The 22,660-nt window shown below is 39.4% G+C and overlaps 1 protein-coding gene across 3 annotated transcripts in view; it reads left to right on the top strand.

The window, feature by feature from the left end:
* Positions 1-22,660, top strand: part of ARMC3 (armadillo repeat containing 3) — an 89,262-nt gene that overhangs the window by 32,238 nt on the left and 34,364 nt on the right. For all 3 annotated transcript variants that reach the window (XM_013980262.3, XM_005668154.3, XM_013980261.3), the window contains exons 9-10: positions 5,657-5,809; positions 5,931-6,036. In XM_013980262.3, coding sequence (XP_013835716.2) covers positions 5,657-5,809; positions 5,931-6,036 — 259 coding nt within the window. The remainder of the gene's footprint in view (positions 1-5,656; positions 5,810-5,930; positions 6,037-22,660) is intronic.

Here is a 22,660-nt window from a genome sequence, read left to right as displayed (position 1 = left end):
GCCACCATTTACAGTGACACAGGTAACTGAATCTGTTTCAGTGTGCACTGTAAATTTCTCATAATAAAACATTATGTTTTAAAGATTTTATTTTTGATTCATTTCTCAGTTAATCAGAGTATGTTTTAGGAGTTAAAGAAAAAAATCATTTGGCACATTCTGAGGAACCCTTAACTGTTTGTTGACCAGGAGTAGGTTTTGTTTTGGTTTTTTGTTGGTTTTTTTTTGTTGTTGTTGTCTTTTTGTTTGTTTGTTTTTAGGGCCGTATCCTTGGCATGTGGAGGTTCCCCTGCTAGGGGTCAAATTGGAACCGCAGCTGCCAGCCTATGCCACAGCCACAGCAACATGGGATCTGAGCCAAGTCTGCACACTACACCACAGCTCACAGCAACACAGGACCTTTAACCCACTGAGTGAGGCCACGGATCGAACCCACACCTCATAGATACTAGTTGGGTTCGTTAACCGCTGAGCCACAACAGGAACTCCTGACCAGGAGTAGTTTATAGAAATTTGTTCCATTCCTCTCTTGCACCTGCCCCAAGGCCCTCTTTTCCTCCTTTTCTTCTCAATTTTCTTCACACTTCTATACTCAGTTTCCATCCATAACCTACTGCATGGGACTTCTGCGCCCACCTTCTGCCAAAACGGTCCTTGTAGAATTCGACAGTGACTTCCCAGCTCCTAAATCTTACAAGATACACTTGCAGTCTTTTCTTGATCTCTGTGGCACTGCACACTGTCCACTGCCCCCTCCTCTTATGCCTTGTTTTCCATAAACACTCCTCTCACCCAATTATACCCTCATCATCAGATTGCCCTTTGTTTTTACCAGCTTCCTCTTCTCTGCCTACCAATTTCAACATTAAACTTGCCTTCCTACCTTCTGTCTTGTTCCCTCTCTGTTTTTTTCTTCCCTGCTTTTTAGGGCCACACCCACAGTATATGGAAATTCCCACGCTAGGGGTTGAATTGGAGCAGCAGGGGCCGGTCTACCTCACAGCCACAGCAACGTGCTATCTGAGGCTTGTCTGTGGCCTACACCACAGCTCATGGCAGCACCAGATCCCCGATCCACTGAGTAAGGCCAGAGATCAAACCCACATCCTCACAGAGACAATGTCGGCTCCTTAACCCTCTGAGCCACAATGGGAACTCCCAACTCTGTATCTAATTTCGACTGACATCTGAATTCCTGCCTGTATTTCTGATGACTCTCAGGCACATCTAACTGTATTGCCCAAACTCAACTTTTGAGGGGTCTTGAACTTCTTTGAAATTCTGATCAAAGAGCTACTCTCCCCTGATGCACATACACACACCATTCTGTGTATATTTTCAGGAAGTTCAGGGACTGTCTGAAGCCAATCTATGCCTTCTGGATCCATGGACCCCAAGTTAATAACTATGGTCACTGGCAATCGAACTGTTCTTGCTCAGACACTCCCTATGTGTTCTCAAGCACATAACTTATGCAAGATCATGCTTTTGTACACATTTGCTCTGGTGTAGATATTTAATCTGGATTCTGATTTTGAAATCCTGTTTTGACCTATTGATATCTATGTTCTTCAAAGGGCTAGGTTTTTTCTCTCTTCAAATGAGAGAAAAATAAAAATTTCAAATTCCATTGCTTTTCATGGTTTCAACATAAAACAACTGTTTTTTTCCCTATCTTCCAGTAAGAAATTTTAAAATATACCTTTCTCAGTCTTTCACCTAGTATAGCCCACCCTGCTTTAAATACGCCATCCGTTTCCTCACATCATACCTTTTGCTTCAGCTAAGGCGAGGTGACCCCACTATTTTCAATACCAAGCAAGCAGAACACAAGAGTTAACTTGCATTGTTTAGCAGAAACCCATTTATCCAGAAGAAATGAGATTTACATCTACTCAATAATATCACTTGACCACCTGCCTGACTGTGTTACAGTAGAGACCTTTCACCACTGTCCTGCAGATTCCGCCTATAACTTGTAAAAGCTTACATTTCATAATTCAGCTTCCTCCAGTGGGAACCTTCCTCTATCCTTTCTGGCATGGTCTCTCTTCCTAAATTATTTCCACCTAAGGCGACTATACAAACCCTGGAAAAAAAAAAAATGTCAGATGAATCTTCAAATCCAGTGGATGCAGAGATGCTTCAGGGTTCTTATGGCCTAAGAGATACCTGCTCTGGAAGCTTGATTCTGGGAGCCTCTAAAAAGATAGATGGCCCCACAAAGATTCAAGCTTTCTCTGTAATCACATACCCCAATAAGCCCCCCGGAATGAACCCTCTCCTGATTGGAAGAACAGGGCGCAGAGATCATCCCTCCTTTCCAGGCTTATCCAGAAGCAGAATTCCCCTAAGGACTCTGAACTACCTTAACCAGAACACTGGTCGGGGGAGCTGCCCAATTCTGTCCAGAACACAACACCAGGACAGAAACAGTATCCTGCTCCCCAGCACCAGTGATAGAGGATAGATCAGCATTCTCCTCTTTTACCTGATCATTCCCTCTGTTTTTCTTGCTTTATTTACCTCCTAAAGCTGCTCACCTGGCCAGATCCACAGAAACCACCTCTTCCCCGCAGCCTCCATTCCAGACTCTGCCTTTTTTTTCAGATCCTACCTATATTTCTTGTCTACTCCTTTTTATATCAACTGGTGGCCAGACCCAGCTAGATTAATTAGGCATGCCTTATTTTGTATGAGTAAGATGATGAACTCTAAAATCTTAATAAGGATTAACAAAATAATCTCCTCATAATTCTCTAATGAGAGCAAATAACCGTGAAGAAGTTTGTTGGGGTTTTTTGGCCTCGCCCCGAGGCATGCAATGGCAATGCTTAAATCCTTAACCCCTAGGCCACCATGGAACTCCACCAGGAAGAAGTTTTAAAGTAATTTCACACAATTAGAAAACTCCATTCAGGGGTCATCTGGCTGTACAGTAGAAAATTGAAAGAACATGGTAAACCAGCTACAATGGCAAAAATAAAAATCATTATAAATAATAAAGACAAATGAAAAAAGAAAAAAAAAGAAAACTCCATTCAGAAGTAGGTTTCAACAGAGATTGCTCCTTATATTGTTATTAAGAACAATGTAACCATCAGGATTCATTTAGAACATTCCCTTATTACTTTCCATCATCATCAAAAAAATTTTATAGGCTAGGGAATGCATTGTCACTGCATGTCAAAAACACAGTTGAAACAAAATCACATAATGTACACTCTTTTTGCAGGAGGCTGAGCCCTTGGCATGTGCAAGTTCCCGGGCCAGAGATCAAACCTGAGCCATAGCAGCTACCCTAGCCAGTACAGTGACTATGCCAGATCCTTAACCTGCTGCACCACAAGGGAACTCCAACTCTTTTAAGTTTTGTTTGCTGAGTAAAGTTTTATCATGCACCTCTAAATCAGTATGCCTTTGACCTGGCACCAGGAGGAGGAAAGTGTTAATTACTATGTTGCCAGGAGGTTTATGAACTGGCATTAACATCTCAGCAGGAGCACGGGTGGCTGATAGCAACTTCTGAGAATGGGTAAAGAAAAGCATCAGTGCATATAGATTTATTTTCAGATACAACACCTCAAGCTTTTCTTTTTAGTGATACTGAACAAATACTATTTTTAAAGGACATTACTCTGTTACTGTCATAATTACCTTGCCATCTTTATTATCTGTGTAATTAAAACATAAATCCTTCTCGGTGTAGCAATTCAATGACGGTGCTTGGTTAATATGTTAATTCATCTTTTAAATCTATTATAGCCACGCTGCAGTCAGCACTTTTGAGGTTTGGTGAACACAGCTGGATTTTGAGAACACTCCCAGCAGGGTTGAGAAACTAATTGCCCACGGTATTTAAATTATTTTTTAAAAAGTCATTCCAATAATTGTGGACACACCATTGGTCAATTTTCCTGATAGAATCCATGCTCAGGGTGTTCTGTTTAGGAAGGTTGGCTTAGCACCGTCAGGGAAATCTTAATTATAAATCTGAGTATTTTAAGTCAGAAGTTCCGGAAAAGTTTGAGATCTTGTTTATTCATGGAAAACTAATGAAGACTACATATATTTTAAAGCATTCTCGGGGCCACATTCTTGAGATGTAAGTGTTAATCACAGCGTTTTAATGAAACAGTTATGGCCTGACTGAATTCCAATTTTAAATGAAAGGAGCAAAGGATTAAAATGATAGGATTACAGGACATGGTTCATGATTGGTTTAAGATGAATGAACAGGAGTGTTAGTGACTTAGCTGGTGCCAGTGATGGCCAGATTCCTGGGCAAACATCCCTGTATCAGAGGAACAAAGGCCAAAAGACTATTTGCAAATAGTGACATCTGACCATGATACTGCTTCTGTGAAAAAGGGTGAGTTTTAAAAACCATGGTGAAAGAAGACAGAAATCATGTGTTAACTGACAAGTGGAAACCAAGTTGCTATAATTTCTGAAGACATCTCTGGGGAAAAAGTTAATTAAAATGTATATAAGTCATGAATTAGTTTCACATGTAGATGTAATCTAAGTATTCTTCTCAGAGATCTTTGTTCTAACAGAATATTATTCTCTTAGATGTCAATATCCTTAAGAGCCTCTATCACACATTCTTCTATTTTAAGTATCTACATTGACTTCATAAAGGTGAACTGATGAGAATCAAACCTGTGACAAAGTTTTCTAAGGAACTGTAAATAAACTAGCAAGGAATTATTTGTAAGCTGTTTCTTTTCCAGCTTGTCTCTGGTTCTTATTATAGGATTAAAATTGAATTTGGTTTAATATGTATATTTTTTTCTAGTACATGCTTTTAATAAGTCATAATTTATTTAGAACTATGAAACACAAAAATTGCTTAATGTTCTAATTGAATTCAATGCAATATTTGTATAGTAATGAGATTGTCACATTAAAAAATTAAACTGAATCAAGAGAAAAACATTAGGAAACAAAAAACATTAAAAATACTTTGGTTTTTTAATTTAGTGTTTTATAGTGGGGTGAATGTCATGGTATGTACTTGAAGTCATGACTTTGTCTTCAAACAAAACTGTGCTAATGTTGGTTTAGATTATGTTTATGGCAACATAGCAATTAAGTAATTCTTTTAACTTTTGCTGTGACGGCATGTATTGTCACAAGATAAAAGATGACTATAAATTCTTTAAGACTTGGGATCATACTTTATTACTCATTTTGACTTTCTCCTCATCTCTGGGCTTCTCTTGAGCGTCCCGCTCACCAGTTTGTACATCTGAGGCATTCTTCAAATATTGGGTTTGGTATTTAAAATAAACAGGCTTTTGTGCTCAGTGAAAATACAGCGTGTGTGAACACAGCACCATGCCAGGCACATGTTTAGTGTTAAATAAGTTCTTGCCAAATCTGAAACTTGCCTCTCCCTTATGATGGAATTTTCTCTGCCATAGTATTGATATCATATAAGGGAATATGAAAAGAATGCAGTATCCATAATTCATTTTGCATAATCACTGTGTAGTAAAGGTTAAGTAGGTATATGTGTATTTTGCTTAGGCTGTGACTAAAGCTAACAAAATAGTATAAATTCCTATTGTATTTTGGAAGGGGAAGTCTTTATACTTGCACACTTTTACAGCAAAATTCTGATTTTTGTTTCCCCTTTGGTTTATGAAAGCTGAAAATAGAAAACTTTTTCACGAACAAGAGGTTGAAAAATGCCTTGTAACCCTTTTGGGTTCTGAAAATGATGGAACTAAAATTGCCGCTTCCCAAGCTATTTCGGCCATGTGTGAGAATTTGGGCAGCAAAGAATTTTTCAATAATCAGGGTAAGCAAACTGGAAAAAAAAAAAAAAAAAAAAAAAAAAGCACCTTGAATATTTGTACGTTACCATGTTCTAGTTCACATGGACATCTGTTCTATCCCCTTTTACCTTTCTTTTCCTGTAGGGATCCCACAGTTAATTCAGTTGCTAAAAAGTGACAATGAAGAGGTGAGGGAAGCTGCAGCCCTCGCCCTGGCTAATCTGACCACTTGCCATCCTGCGAATGCAAGGTAAGTACAGAAAGGCTCATTTGGCATGGACTTGCTGCAGGATACTTAAGAGTCCAAGATGTGATGGTTGTAATATCCTCGCTTTCAAGGCAGTTTACATATTCTTTCAGATGCTTCTATATGGATTATTCCTCAGGAACCCTTATGAAAATAAAAGTCAGCACATAGGCCCATTTTCCAAAAGACATTACAAAATCTTGAGGGTTTCTGGGCTTGTTGGGAAAATATGCAGGCCATTTGATTCTGGTAATAGGCTAACCCTGGTAGAAGGTTCCAGGACAAAGAAAACTGGATAATGCTGGGCATATTAAGGACAGCACTCTATAGATATTGGGAAATCTAGAAAAAAAATTTAAAAGATCCATTTAAAAAGGACATAAACTTTGGAGAGGTGGAGAAACATATAAAAAGCCCATTGAAGACAACATATAATTATAGCCAAATACTATGGAGAGTGGCTGAAAAGGAGCGCCTTCTGTATTCTAAGCAGTGTGGCATGTGATTTATATTCATTTAAAATTTTAATTATCGAGGTAATCCATCCACTAATGAGGAAACCGAGGCTCTGCAAGTTTCCCTCATTTTCCTGGGTACACATATTCATTAAAAGAGCTGAGCTGGAAATTAAAGCCAGGTCTGTTGAACTCCAAAGCCTGTGCTATTTCCTCTACAGAAGATAAGGTTGCCTAATAAAACAGTAAGACTATCGAGAAGGCAACTTTCATAAATAAAATTATTTGATAAAATAAAATAAAAAATAATTTGGCAAGAACATAGATGGGCCTTAAAGATATTATGCTCCGGGAAATAAGTCAGATGGTGAAAGACAAATACTGTATGATTTCTCTCATATGTGGACCATCAAAAACAAACAAAATAAATGAACAAGCCAAACCAAACAAAAACAATGCATAGATACAAAGAACAGACCAGTGGTTAGCTGAAGGGAAGGGGGGTTAGGGTGGGATGGGTGAAGGGAATCAACTGTACAGCAACTGATGGAAAATTTGGAGTGGTTGGCACACTGTAGGGTATACAGAAGTAAAATATAATGTTCACATGAAATTTATATAATGCTACAAACCAAGATTACCTCAGTAAAATTAATTCTAATGGAAGAAATAAGTAAAAAAAAAATTATTTACACTCCTTAAATATGGCATGAGTGTTAGGACTCTCAAGAGAACCAGAACCATAGGAGGTAGATATGGGATATATTACAGAGATTGGCTTATAAGGCCAAGGAATCCCAGGAGCTACCATCTGTGACCTGGAGAACCAGGAAAGATACTGGTGAAATTCAGTCCCAGTCTGAGTACCAGGCACACTGCTATCCAAGGACAGGAGAAGATGGTCATCCCGTCAACAGACTGGATGCTGCCCATTCACATTGATAAGAGGGATCTTTATTCAGTCGACTGATTCGAATGCTGACCTTTTCCAAAAACACCCTCACAGACACACTCAGAAGTGATGTTTTACCAGCTATCTGGGTATCCCTCGGCCCAGTCAAGTTGACACACAAAATTAACCATCGTAGTATGTTAGGGTTTTTTTGTTTTTTGTTTTTTTTTTCTTTTTCCTTTTTTGTGTCCATACCTGTGGCATATGGAGGTTCCGAAGCTAGGGGCCGAACCAGAGCTGTAGCTGCCAGTCTACACCACAGTCACAGCAACACGGGATCCGAGCCACATCTGCGACCTACACCACGGCTCACGGCAATGCCGGATCCTTAACCCACTGAGCAAGGCCAGGAATCAAACCTGCATCCTCATGGATACTAGTCAGGTTCATTAACTACTGAGCCATGAAGGGAACTCCAGTATGTTAGTTTTTAATTTTCATATATTATGGTTCTGTGGCATTGTGGCTAAAATTACCCTTTTCTAACAGGAAATAAATCCTTCACCCCCATCATATACTTTATCTCTCATCCTTTCTTGCTTTTAGTTTACTCCCACCCAAATACATTATAAGACCTTAAAGGAATGACTAAAAAATCTAGCAATACTCAATAAAAAAACACAACCAAAAATCCATAAACATCAAAGCAAAATTGTGTTCCTTTAATAGCTACAATCTTTGACACAATAATTTTCTAACTCAGAGTCATCATCATTGTATCAAAGCACATATATTTCTAGAATATTGGGTCATAGTAAGTGGCAATTTGAAAATAGCATATTCAGTGATTTTTCCAGTATAGTTATACCAGTGCAAAAACTTTGTCAGTGACACAAAAACACTTCTCTCTTCCCTGCCTTAAATTTATACATTATCTAGAATAATCTAATAGGCCTCCAGAGTGTATAGCTGTCTTGATTTGATATGAGTTTGCCTGGCTTATAGCATTTCACAGTTTTATATAAAATCATAGAAAATGAGGATGGTAAGTTTTAAAGAGGTTGCCTTCAGATTCTATTATCTCCTTATCAGACTCTTTATCATCTGCCAGTTTTTTCAAACTAGGAAGGTCCATTAGGACTAAATGATGCCTAAGTTTTCCCCTATGACAATAAACTTTATTTTTGTAGCTTAATTTTATCATTTATAAATTTTAGTTTCTGTTATTTCTTAAACCTACTCTATACTGTAAATTCTGATTTCTTTTTCCCAATTTGTATTAGGTAAAGAAAACAGGACATGCACGAAAGTGGTTTTATGGATTTTTTTAGGGTGTATACAGCTTTTAGTTTAGACCTTCTGACCTAAGAGGTATTGAAAATTTATGGTTTTGAGGAGGAAATAGAGTCAGATTTGACCTATTTGTGCCAAATGCTGAGAAAGAATCTATAGTCAATCAAAAGGAAGGAAAACAAGTAAGTCTGGCTGTCAATCCTTGTAGTAAGGCTCACAGAGTTAACTAACTAATCACAGCAGGGGACAACCAAAATGACTGGTTATTTGTAATAAAAGTGTTTTCCACTCAGATAATTTTTTAAAAATTTATTAAAGTATAGTTGATTTACAGAGTTGTGTTAATTTCTGCTGTACAGCAAAGGGATTCAGTAATACACACACACACACACACACACACATTCTTTTTCATATTCTTCTCTATCATGGTTTATCACAGAATAGTGAATCTAATTCCCTGTGCTATACAGGAGGACTTGTAGTTTATCCATTCTTCATGTAACTCCCATCCCTCCCTCCCCCCACCTCCCTTCCCCCTTGGTAACCACAAGTCTGTTACCTATGTCCGTTTCTGTTTCATAGATAGGTTCATTTGTGTTATATTTTATTTTTATTTTTGTCTTTTTTTTTTTTTTTACGGCCGCAACTGCGGCATAATGGAGGTTCCCAGGCCAGGGGTCAAATAGGAGCTGTGGCTGCTGGCCTACACCACAGCCAGAGCAATGCAGGATCCGAGCCGCGCCTCTGTGACCTACACCACAGCTCATGGCAAAGCCAGAAACTTAACCTACTGAGCAAGGCCAGGGATCAGACCCGCATCCTCATGGATACTAGGCAGGCTTGCTATCGCTGAGCCACAATGGGAACTCCCATTGGCATCACTTTTTAGAAGCAGGCCATTTTATCCCTTTCCTAGCAAAGTGCTACAGGACCAAGTGAGTCCGAGCCTTTGCAGCTGGGTCGCTGGAAATGGAAAGTTGCTTTTCCACTACATCTAAGTAATACCGGAAGAAGGCAAAAACTCAGTGCTAATATCTTCCAGGTGCATTTGGTAGCTGCTTAGATACCTGATAATCGCTAGCGTAATTTTTTTTTTAAATGCAGTTAAGCCCTGAGAATTCTAATTTTGTTTGTTAAAATGTAACCCCTTCCCTTGCACTCAATGCGCCTAAAATAGATTCCTAATTCTTAAACTCAGTGTACCTTCTGGAGCTGGAGAGTCATTTCATAAATTGAGTAGCACTGCTGTGTTATGACAACATATAATGCTGGTATAATTTCTTTTGTATAACTGATTTTTGCCTGGAAAGTTGTGGGAAAATCAAAATTTTCTAAAAGTAAAGAAAAAAAACCAACTGGTGAAAAGAGGAACATAATCTGCAGTGACTCTTTTTGCAAAACTGACAGATGCTTTTTTAAAATCAAAGTTTTATACTCTAAAAACATAATTTTATAATATACATAAAATAACATAATCTAAAAATACCTGAATTCAGATTTGCAGGTCTTGCTTTCTCACAAAAAAAAAAAAAAAAACACACTCGAATGTAATAAAAGAGTATGGTGATGAGAAATTTGGTAGCAATGATAAATAAATAACCAGACCATCCATACCCCTTTGGGGCAGATTTTCAACTTTAATTACAAGTATCACTTTAATTGGTACCAAAAGATCTTGCCTAATTGCTATTCTCTGTAAATAAGGCTTCCTAGATAAAGTCTTCTGGAAATTTAAAAACTTATGTCTGCAATCAACAAAGCTTTGTAAAATATGCATTAGGTTTGAATCGAACTCTTCTAAAATTCTTCCCTCCCAATTTTATGATCCTACTGCTGTTCAGCTTGGGCATGGGAGGAGGGCTGTGGTTATCATTTTGAGTAAGTGGCTGTCCTGTGCTCCACAGTGGTGTAGTCAGGACCCCTTAGGAAAGGGGGGAGTGCTAGCCCCCTCTCTGAGGATAGACTCCAGGCAGCTCCAAGGAGGTAGATACATTTTATTGACTCCTTATTGGGAGACTGGCAGTGTTACTGTTCACCACTGTCTGTAGATCTGATGGCAGAGCCAAGCCTGCCAAGGTTCACTCCAAATCCCTTTCCATCAGTGAAAAGCTTAGATACTAGCTAACCAAGCTTTATCAAACTTTATATGAACACCATACAGGAGGGCTGGAAGCCACTTCTCTAAGTGGTATTTTGGTCCTCAGAGGGTTTTTTGGTTTTTTTCTTTTCCTGATAGTTCTTATGTGTATTCTGGATAGCTAAAGTCTCCAGGTGTTTGAGTTATGTATAAGAGAAACTGCAGTTTAAAAAAATAATATGGAGTTCCCGTCATGGTGCAGTGGAAACGAATCTGACTAGGAACCATGAGGTTGTGGGTTCGATCCCTGGCCTTGCTCAGTGGGTTAAGGATCCAGTGTTGCTGTGAGCTGTGGTGTAGGTCAGACGTGGCTCGGATCTGGTGCTGCTGTGGCTCTGGCATAGGCTGGCAGCAACAGCTCTGATTAGACCCCTAGCCTGGGAACCTCCATAGGCCGAGGGTATGGCTCTAAAAAGACAGAAGACAAAAAAAATAATAATAAAAAAAAATAATTTAACACAGATCCCTGTACTTACAGACAAGCCAGTGTTGGGGAACACAGTGAAGAGTAAGACAGATAATAAAAGCTATTCTGAAGCACACCAGGGGTATTTTGCTTAGACCTTTTATATGACCATCCTCTCTGCGTGGAACGGTCTTTCGCCCAGGATGCCCATGGCTCACACTCTTGCCCCTTCAGGTCTGCACAAACGTCACTCTCATAGAGGCCCACCCGTGACCACAGAGTTGACAACTGCACCACCTAGCACGTACCTGCACATCTGCACACACCCGCTACACACCATCCTCCCTCCCTGCCGCCCTTTCCTCACAGCACTCATCGTCGTTTTTTCACATACCATACACCTTGCTCATTATGTTTGCTATTTATTTTCTGTCCCCTGCCCTCTGACCAGCACCCAGAACCATTGTCTGTTTAATTCACCAATACACACCAAGCCTCTGGACTAGTGCCCATCCACAGCAGGCATTCAGAGGGAAGTGGGCTTACACCAAACATACAACCAAAAAGAAAAGGACAGTGAAAAATAGAGGGTCTCCTTGACATCAACCAATGCCCATAATTTAGAAAGTGATCAGCTGTATTGTTTTGTTTGTTTTCACATAATTTGGATCCCAGAAGCCAAGTGGAAAACAACTTAGCTCTAAGAGTCTTCTAGCCATACTTTTCATTCTTTATTATCTGCAGAATAAAGGTTATTCAAAGTGGATAAAAACATGAAAAGGCAATAAGTAAAAATAAAAATAACTATTTGAGGGTATAAGAAGAGAAGACAAAGATAGCCAGATTCACTTATTTAAAGTGATGGGGGGGGGAAGTAAAATCATTTTAAAGTGAATAAATAAAAAGTGAGATTAAAATAACCCCCATTGAAAGAAAGAGATGAACATGGAAACTCAGAAGCAATAATGAATTTTATATAAAAATGTGATCTACTTAATTAATTTGAACACCATTACCCTTTTTTGGTTCACTGTTACTCTTTTTGACAATTCTCAATTTATAATAGTTTTTGGAAAGGGAAAAGTTGTTCATTTTTGACATAGGAAGTACTATTTTGGCTAAATTGCATGTTATATTTACCTTGTACTCTTTTACCCAATTAGTCATTTCAAAGTTTTACATTATTTATGCAAGTACTGAGAGAATTTATTCTTGGGTGACATTTTCTGAGGGGCAGAGACTACCTATTATAAGAATATTTTAAGCTATTAATTTATAACATCACTGCCATCTGTTGGATCTGATCAGAATTAGAGTTTTTAAGCTATTCCAAGAATGAAAAGGGTTCAATGCTTTTCATTTCCCAATGCCAGCACTAATTAAATTTTGGCTTTTGGTAAACAATGAAAAGATCAGCAAATAATATAATTGCTAACTAGATATTCTGGCAAAGATACAATTATTTTAGAAAATAAAACACAATGAATAAAATTAAACTATTAAAAGTAATAACTGTAACTATTTTAATACCTATAGAGAAGTGAGTCAAAGCTGGTTTTTGCTTTGTTTTGTTTTGTTTTTTCGTCTTTTTAGGGCCGCACCTGCGACATATGGAGGTTCCCAAGCTAGGGGTCGAACCAGAGCTGTAGCTGCCAGTCTACACCACAGCCACAGCCACGCCAGATCCAAGCCCCAGCTGTGACCTACACCATGGCTCACAGCAATGTCAGATCCTTAACCCACTGAGTGAGGCTAGGGATTGAACCCTCGTCCTCATGGATACTAGTCAGGTTCATTAACTGCTGAGCCATGACGGGAACTCCTAAAAAAATTTTTTTTGATTGATTACTGGGACACTGCTGGCTTCCACAATACCAGACCAAAAACTCTTCTCTAGGGACTGTCCTGCCATCATATCACCTGTGGTCAGGACCACAACAAAGGAAATAAGGAACTGAGTAAGGAATACACCCCAAAGGGATGCCAGAAAGAGAGAATGCCCCCCAATTATAGGGACGTGCATTTTGGTTGCTTTCGGAACTTTTCAATGTGCTCATTATATATGGGATGAACTCTCATTCTGTATTATTGGTATTAATATTTCTCTTCATGAACACAGAAATAAAGCATTGACTTAATTATTCATGGGGTATTGTGGCTAAGAAAACCATGTGATGCGTAAAGAAAAGAAAATTTTTTTTGGCCTGTGGTATGTGGAAGTTCCTGAACCAGGGATCAAATGCGTGCCACAGCACTGACCTGAGCTGTTGCAGTGACAACATCAAATCCTCAACCTGCTGTGCCACAAGGGAACTCCAAGAAAATTCTTAAAATATATACCACATACAGAACTTCAAGAAAAGACAGCACTTCATTTTTTTCACAGTGACACAACTCCTTCCCACCCCATTAAACAGAGTTAGTGGAAGGTAATATACTTGTATATTTATTTTTACAAATATTTCTTTTAGTTTATTCTGTAGACTCAGGTATAGACTAAGAATTGCCTATATTTTTTTTTGTCTTTTTAGGGCCGCACCTGTGGCAAATGGAGGTTCCCAGGCTAGGGGTCCAATCAGAGCTGTAGCCGCTGGCCTACAACACAGCCACAGCAACGCCAGCTCTCAAGTGAATGATGACAGTCATTTTGAAGGAGAAAAAAAACACGTCTCTTAATGTTGGCAAAACACGGAAAAAGTCAGTTCTCCATCTCGGTTCCTCTAGAGGAAGGGATGGGATATATGCCTTGGAGGTTGCTAGAGATGTGAACCATCACCCTTTGCAAATAGACTAACGTCTGTTCTAGATGATATGTCTTGGCCAATGTGCACAGATTCACTTAGAATAAGTAATCTTGTCACTTACAATACTTTTTTTTTTATTAAAGAAACATTGACCATAGAAATAACCCACTGTAGATTTTCAACATTAAAATGCAGTCTTACAGAAAATTCCAATTCACAGTTACAGACATGATGTATGCGTTGGACTTGATAATGCTATAGTTGTGTGGTTATTGCCTTTGTTAGGGTTTTTACGGGGAAAATGTTTTCAGAGTTCCACTTTCCGTCTTCTAGTGGAGGAACTGTGTCTTCATACTGACCCCTAGTGGCAGATTAGAAAGAAGTTGGGGGAGGGGCAAAAAAGGTAATGGATGGTTTGCTGTGTATTTTAGTGAAAATGCACATTAATTTGAAATACTTTTCAATGTGCCTAAATAATATTTTAAAACATTATTGAAAGATTGTGATCTGGAAAGCATTCCATTGTGGTTCTTTTAAAGGGATAATATTCTACTGCTAACTGTGTGTTACTAGACACTTGTCTTTGTCTCTTTTTAAGGTGAAATCATTTCAAAATATTTTGACACATTCATTGTCCCCGTGGCTGAATATCTGATGTGCTATGTAACCATATAGTATAAATATCATACCCTTAAACGTCATAAACTAATCTTGTTATCGTACTTACCCTAGAGTTTCTGCTCTAGACTTTGTGTAATAGAAAAGATTATTTTGCTTAAAATTCTTACTTGTATCACTTTGTTGTCATATGCCTTGAACTAGAATGGTCGCAATATTAGAATCCTGCAAGACAACTTGAATTAATTTTATAACCTTTTAGAAAGTTCAGTTTTGTATTAAGGATGTTTCAAACATTTGTATGCAAGATGACACCTCAAAGAGCTCATTTAAAGTGTTCTTCACTATTTTAAAAGGCTCTGAAATTATTAGATAGAATAGATAGGAAGTATCTTCATGGTAAACCTAAATATTATTCTTGTCTTTTTTTTCCCACTGTATTTATTTCTTTATTTATTGGTATAGTGCTTTTTTGTGATTTTTATTTTTTTATTATAGTTGATTTACCATGTTCTGTCGGTTTCTACTGTACAGCAAAGTGACCCAGTCACACATATACATATTCTTTTTTCTCACATTTTCCTCCATCGTGTTCCATCACAAGTGACCAGATATGGTTCCCTGCACTATACAGCAGGATCTTACTGTATTCTTGTCTTATTTCCATCCAAGCTTACTTAGTGGATTCTTTCTATGTCTACCCCTTAGCACCTAGATTCCTTCTTTCCTAACTATGCTGGGAGATGCCTCTGATCCGAAGGAATATGTAGAATGAAAAGCTGGATTTTGCAATAAAACAAGTTGATTCCATATCCCCGTTTTGTGACGGCTGATGCCTAGTTCACCTTCACAAATGGTTTGAATTTTATTAGAGCTGCCAGCTTTGTGAGGCTCGGTGAATCCCATGAAATGTTCAGTTACAAAGTTGTCTATGCTGCTTTTATATACCTAAAGAGCAGAGACTGACATTTGTATAACTTTATTTTAAATTTCCTGGTACCTCTTTCAGGTTTAATTTGCAACGTTACTGATTTTAAAAGATGAAATTATCAGACAGTGTGGATATCTTTATATGTGATTTTTCTCTCTCTTTCGAAGTGAAGCAGTACTTAAAACTGACATAAATTCCACGAATACTCCTCCTTGACTTTTTATATTTACCCTTTGCCATGATTTTTCTTCCACCTGAAAATGGTCTTTATTGCTCATTGATTACCTAAACAAAGAAACTTGGGTGCAATTCTCAAGGAAACTGCTTCAGCTCTAGCCATGTAGGGGTTGGCGATTTGACCACCTAGCTGAAAGATTACCTGAGAATGAAAATTTTATACACATATGTAAATTTACAAACAGGATCCTCTTTTCCCCTGATCCAAGAAATGGAGACGGGATACAGGAAAATCTCTGCCCTTGCGGCTCACTGAGTGTGCAGGATGATAATGGGAAGATGGTGATGACAGTGATGATGATGATATAGTGGTGACGGTAGTGATGCTGATGGCGATGGCGGTAACAGCTAAGTGCTTCAAGTGGAAGGTATCATTAAATCCTTGAAGCAGCCCTCTGGGGTCTGGCGTATTATCGACATGGGCATTCTGCAGATGAGGAAACAGAGGCACAGTCCCTGCTGACGGTCACGGTGGCGGGATGGACACTTTGCACCCAGGCAGTCTGCCATGCATATCCAGAGGGGTGCCCAGGGTTTTACACTCTCTGCCTCCTGCTCACTATCTTCCTGACTTTGAACTTCCAATCTTCCCACTAAAATGTTTCCCTTTGCTTTGTGGTCTCTGGATTCCTCCAGACTGGAATGACCAGGGAGCCTTGAGCTCCAATAGGCACCTTTGGAGGAGTTTCCATCCCTTCCTTTCCTTCCTCCCTCCTTCCACCTTTCTCCCAGGTTCCTTTCCTTGTTTTCCCTCCTCTTCCCCCTCCTCCTATAAAGAGAATAAGAAATCGAGGGGGGGAAAATGTATCCAACCGTTAGTAAGAATGTCTCACTGTGCTATATGTCTAAATAATCTGCCTCATTTCTCATTCCCTGAGGAATGATGAAGTGAACCAAATAGATGCTGGCTTTTTTTTTTTTTCCCTAAAAAATGCTGTTCTTTTTAAAGCTTAAGAGATTGATCATTGTAAAAAAGATAGTGGACTAAAAGATCACCATGATTTTAATCCTGTGTCTGCTATTGACTCGCTTTGTGAGCAGGTTTTACGCTAAGTTTTATCTTTCTTCACTATAAAACGAAAAATAAGTGAATCTAGATAATCACGTTTTGTGTGTGTGTCTAAGATTACCCTCCATCCAGTATCAGAGGGAGTCTGAAACACAGCTTCCACTTTACCATTTTTATCATTTTATCCCAAAGACTAAGGAAGTTATGAGCTATGAATTCCGGTTTCCTTTGTAATTATTTCACCATTACTTGGGTGTTCTTTATGAGCTAGGCACTGTTCTAGACTCTAGGGATATTGTAGGGAACATGACAATGGTTCCAAGAAACCATTTTCATGAAACTTACAGTTTAGACAGAGATGGACAATTCACAGAGTAATTTTATGAAGGTGATTTCAGAAGCAGTAACATAAAGATTACATAAAATAGCGCAATATCATAGAGAGGGGCATGCATGACACCAGGGCTGTGAAAAGGGCCGTAGGAATGACACAGAGCTCATCAAAGAAGGTCTCTCTGAAGAAGTGACATTAGAGCTGATGAGACAAGGCACCAGGAGGAGGAAGGACCAGGAGGGGGTTTATGCACCATCCCACTAGAGATTGCAGCGTCCTTCTTATTTAGTTAAGAAAATCAACAACATGGTAGCTCTAATTACTTTGGGATTGTGGCCCTTGTCATATCCAGATATGTAAATAGACTGATTTCCACGCTAAACAGAAACATTTGGTAACTGCTGAAGCCATTTATTATGAATGTTCTAACACCTTGACCATTATTCCTATTTTATCAGGAGACAAGTCAGCCATGTAAAATTGAAGACAGTTGTTCTTCCCTGATGGCAGCTAGTTACTTATTGGCAGGCACTCCAGCTTTCTGAAACAGAAGGTGGCATGTATGGAAGTGAAGTATCGTGACTGAACAGATAGGTCAATAAGGATTCCATGTCACTTGTAAGAAAATTACATTTGATTTCCCTGCACTTTGATTGACTGCCTCGTAATTGGTAACAAAAACCTGCACGCTCTCTGTGGAGGCGAAGGGCTGGCATGTACTCATCTCTGTACAACTAGCAGTTTTCTCTTGAAAAATCATGATGTCACAGCAACTGTAGCATAAAAGCACATCCTAAAAGTCCCCCAATCCTACCTGCTAGGGTACATTGATATGATGGAAACAATTCAGTTTCACATACTTTAAGAAGTTTTTTTGAATTTTTTTCTTATTTTGCTATAGGGTGCAAAACTCGCTACATTTGTATCTGTGGCTGGATTTCACCTTAATTATAACGTTGCTTTACACTCCCCATTTAAAGTTTTTTGCCTGTAGTTAATTGTGATTCTCTCCCTTACTGTGGATAAGCTTCTTTAACATTTCTTCCAAAGGAGACAATGCTCTTGGCTACTTTTGTCAACCCTTGGGTTCAGCCAGAGTTGGCAGGGGCACATTTATTAGTCTTCTGCAGCTGTGGGGCTTCTGTGGGGTGATAGTCATTTGGGGCTCAGAAACTGATCAATTTAACCCACACCCTCAACTTCTCGGATCATTACCTTTGTTGAAAAAACCGTCTGGGATGAGAGGCAGGAATCCTGTTCACAGTATTCCAAATCTGGCTGTGATAACCCGGAGACCTGTTTATCATCACGGCTGGCATCCACTCCCCCTCACACCTGCATAAGCTTGCTGGGAGTCCGTGAGGCTTAAACGTGCCAGCTCCAAGTCACTGAGGCACATGCTCCTCTCCTCGCCACTCCCAGCGTGTCTGTCACCAGTATGTCTTCCTTGGTGTGACAAACCTCCCGGAGACATATGAAAAGTCGTGCTGGTGGGAATGGTTGTAATCACTGTTAACAAACAAGGTTCTGATTGCCAATATTACCATCTGTTCCATCGGGTTCCACATATTACTCTGTATGTGGGCTCTGTTAAACAGATTTTCTGGACGGCCCAAGGTCACCCTTGATTCACGTAACCAGCCTTTGCAGATGGGTTAAATGTGAGCCTCCAAACAGCAGCAAGGATCAAAACCTGAGAGGGACCAAATCATGTCCTCTGATGACACACCCCAAATGAACAGCCAGTGGTGTCTACAAAGACAGGGTATGCACATCCCCCCAATACATGAAAGGAGTGGACCCCCTAAGACTTCATCTAAAGTGCAAGATTTCATCTATTAAACTTCATATAAAAATGACTTCACTGTGTCATGAGAAGCATGAGGGTGAGGAGGGGCTAAGCTGATTCAAGAGCAGCTGCAAGTGATATCAACAGAGAGCCCAGTTTTGTTGGGTCCTATCCTTTCTTGCAAAACTGAGATTTTTAAAACTCTCGGTTTTGCAAGAAGAGATAGGACCCTTCTTGCAAAGCTGAGCTGAGTACTTTTCCCTCTCCCCTTCTCGACACCAGCAGAGGTTTTCATCACTCTCCTGGAGCTGATTCAAGTCAATTAAAATATATTGATCTTCTCAGCACCAGGGATATAAAGAAGACTCACAGGCTGCCTCTGAGAAGGAGGTACCAAACATAGACATAGCAGAGAGTAGGGAATGGTTACTAAGGAAGAGGCAGTGGTGACTCCATGGAAAAAGGGATGGGTGAGCTGGTTTTGCAGGGTGAGCTCGAGAGTTCCTCAGGGAAGGGTGTTTGGGGGCAAAGCGAGCATGAGTGCAAAGGCGCATGGACATGAAGTAGCGTGGTATCTTCAGGGAGGCAGAAGCAGACATGATTCCACAGTTGCATTTTTCTTTCACAATGTTCTTAGTACCCACACTTAAGTGCTTTTACACTGTGGGCATTGGGGACTTAATATGAAAGACTTTGTGCTGATTTCCTTTCCATAACAGGTGCTGTAAAGTAATATTTCAAGATTGTTATCATTCTCTTGACTGTGAACATTTGTGCCAAAACCTCATGTTTTAAAACAAAAAGAAATGTACATATTTAGCAAGTGAATGCTCTGAGCTCATGTGAAAAAGAAACCTAACCTAGTTTAGGGGTCAAGAAATGCTTCCTTGAGGAAGAGACATTTGTGCCAAACTTGGCAAAACGAATGGGAATTATCGGGGGGATGAGACCTCAGGGAGTGGGGCCGGCATATGGGACCACCCTGAGGTGAGACGGAGCCTGGACTATGGCAGGTTGCCAGAAGGGCCTAGAATACAGCCAGCAATGGGAAGAGGTTGCATGGGCGGGTGAGGGAGGCCGGGTCAGCTCACACTCAGCCTCAGAGGCCATGTGAGAAATGGGGGCTTTACCCTGAGCAATGGGAAACCTCGGAAGCTTTAAGTAGGGGAAACACAGGATTATGTTTATTGTTTTAAAAAAAATCACTCTAGCTGTAAGATGGAGAAAGGACTGGAGGGGCGGAGGGTACACCTGTTAGGAGAGTACTTCTATCAATCCATGAGAGAGGGCGTTGGATTGGATTCAGTGGGAGAAATGGAGAAAAGGGAGAGATGTGAGAAATGTGGAGGAGGGAAAGGGGACTGGGTAATAGACTGGCTACACACGACATGTCAAACTTCGCTTCTGTTTACATATATCGAATGATATAAACAGATGTTTGCAGCCATTCCCATACTTGGTTTTTGGTTTGGTTAGTTGTTTTTTGTTGTTTTTTTTTTTTTTCCCCAATTTACATTTTTAGCTCTTAACTTGATTAAACTCCAATCAGATAGAGACTAATGATAGTAAATATCAGAAAATAGCTTCAGACTGTTGTGATGACATATGTCCCTGTCATTCTGGATTTTGTAACAAAGCAGTCTGACTTCTGTCCTACTCATTTAGATGATGCTGTACCATCTAGGAGACTAAAATGTGGCTTTAAAAAATGACAGGTTTCATTCAGCTCACGTACATGTTAGACACAGGGAAAAATAAGACAGCATATCTTGGGTTTGAAAGACACAAAATTAATTTTTTTTAAAAGTAAAAATTCTGCACTCTATTTCTGTAACTGAAATTATGTGTTTTTAAGTAAACGGAATAGCTTCTTGATATTTCACACCCTAGTTTAATCTGCTATGCTTTTTACACTTAGGGCCACACATAGCAAATTATGGGCAGATATGTATATATAACATACGTTGCTCTCCCAGCTGTGCACATATTATTTGTCTTTCAGTGCCTTCAGTTATGCTCAATTTATTTAAAGGTACATTCCACTGTGTACTAGGATCTTTGTTTTGTTTTGTTTTTCAAACAGCTAAGTTTTTATGTACTTCCCTTTACTGCCTCCATAAAGAGCAAAGAGAAAGCAAAAGGTAGTGTAAAAATGAACCAGGGCCAGACATGCCTTCATCCAGGAGAAAGGAGGAGGCAAAATCCAAGCAGAAAGGCTGTGAGCAGAGGTATGTCTCATGAAAATTCTTGTGTCACAAGGAACCAGGTTGATTTTATTTTTTTTTACATAAACTAGAAAAACCAAAATGAGAGTATCATCCTATGTACTTACTTAAGTTTTCCCTAAACTCCCTGATAACACACAAAAGACAAAGTCTTTGAGAATTTACTGGTAGGCATTCATTTATCTAAAACACTCTGGCTTCTATCACAGATGCCACTGAAATACCTCCATGGTTGCTCTTTCTTTGCTCTCCAAGTTGTTGTTGTTGTTTTACTTTTTAGGGCCACACCTGTGGCATATGGAAGTTCCCAGGCTAGGGGTCAAATTGGAGCTGCAGCTGCCAGCCTACGCCACTGCGACAGCCACACCAGATCCAAGCTGCATCCACGAGCTATGCCACAGCTTGTGGCAATGCCAGATCGGACCCTTAACCCACCGAGTGGGGCCAGGGATCAAATCCACGTCCTCATGGATACTAGTCGGGTTTGTTACCACTAAGCCACAGTGGGAACTCCCAAGGTATATTTATAATGATTAAAAATCACAGAGTAGAATGGTTGGGTGTATATGTGTAACTGAATCACTTTGTTGTACCGCAGAAATAATCACGACATCGTAAATCAAATCTACCACAATAAAACTTTAAAAAGTAAAAAAAAAATCAGGGAGTTCTGGTCATGGCCCAGCAGAAATGAATCCGACCAGGAACCATGAGGTTTCGGGTTCCATCCCTGGCCTCGCTCAGTGGGTTAAGGATCTGGCATTGCTGTGAGCTGTGATGTAGGTCGCAGACGTTGCTCAGTTCTGGCGTTACTGTGGCTGTGGTGTAAGCCAGTAGCTGTAGCTCTGATTAGACCCCTAGCCTGGGAACTTCCATATGCTGAGGGTGTGGCCCTAAAAAGGACAAAAAGACAAAAAAAATTTTTTTTAAATCAGAGTATTTGATTTAAGGAACTGATTGCATTAAGCCCATGAAAAATAAGTCAAAGAAAAAAATTTTGAGATGGTCTAAGCCTGTATTAGTTAATTAGAATATATGCATATTTTAAAATCCTTGCTGGCAGTTTTTTTTTTTTTTTAATGATTTTTATTTTTTCCATCATAGCTGGTTTACAAGTGTTCTGTCAGTTTTCTACTACACAGCAAGGTCACACATGCATGTATACGTTCTTTTTCTCATATTATCATGCTCCATCATAAGTGACTAGATATAATTCCCAGTGCTATACAGCAGGATCTCATTGCTTATCCATTCCAAAGGCAATAGTTAGTATCAACCCCAAATTTCCAGTCCATCCCACTCCTTCCTCCTCCTCCTCCCCCTTGGCAACCACAAGTCTGTTCTCCAGCTGGCAGTTTTTTTTATTTCAATGTTTCAACTATAAGTTGAATAGGAGAAGTTTCTGATTCACTAATATTATTAGAGCCCCCAAATTTTCCCTTATTCATAAAATCAAAGGACCACCATGTCAATTAATAATAGGAAAGAGATGTAAATGTGAAATTGTCTTAAGAGTGTTTATTTTATCCTCTGGGAAAGGAAATTATATGCTGTCCT

The sequence above is a fragment of the Sus scrofa genome, chromosome 10 (genome assembly GCF_054392235.1).
Source record: "Sus scrofa isolate SSC_HxYL_T2T_F1_AM1 chromosome 10, Sscrofa_HxYL_maternal_Yorkshire_Landrace_v2.0, whole genome shotgun sequence".
Lineage (NCBI taxonomy): Eukaryota > Metazoa > Chordata > Mammalia > Artiodactyla > Suidae > Sus > Sus scrofa.
This window is presented reverse-complemented; position numbering and strand designations above follow the sequence as displayed.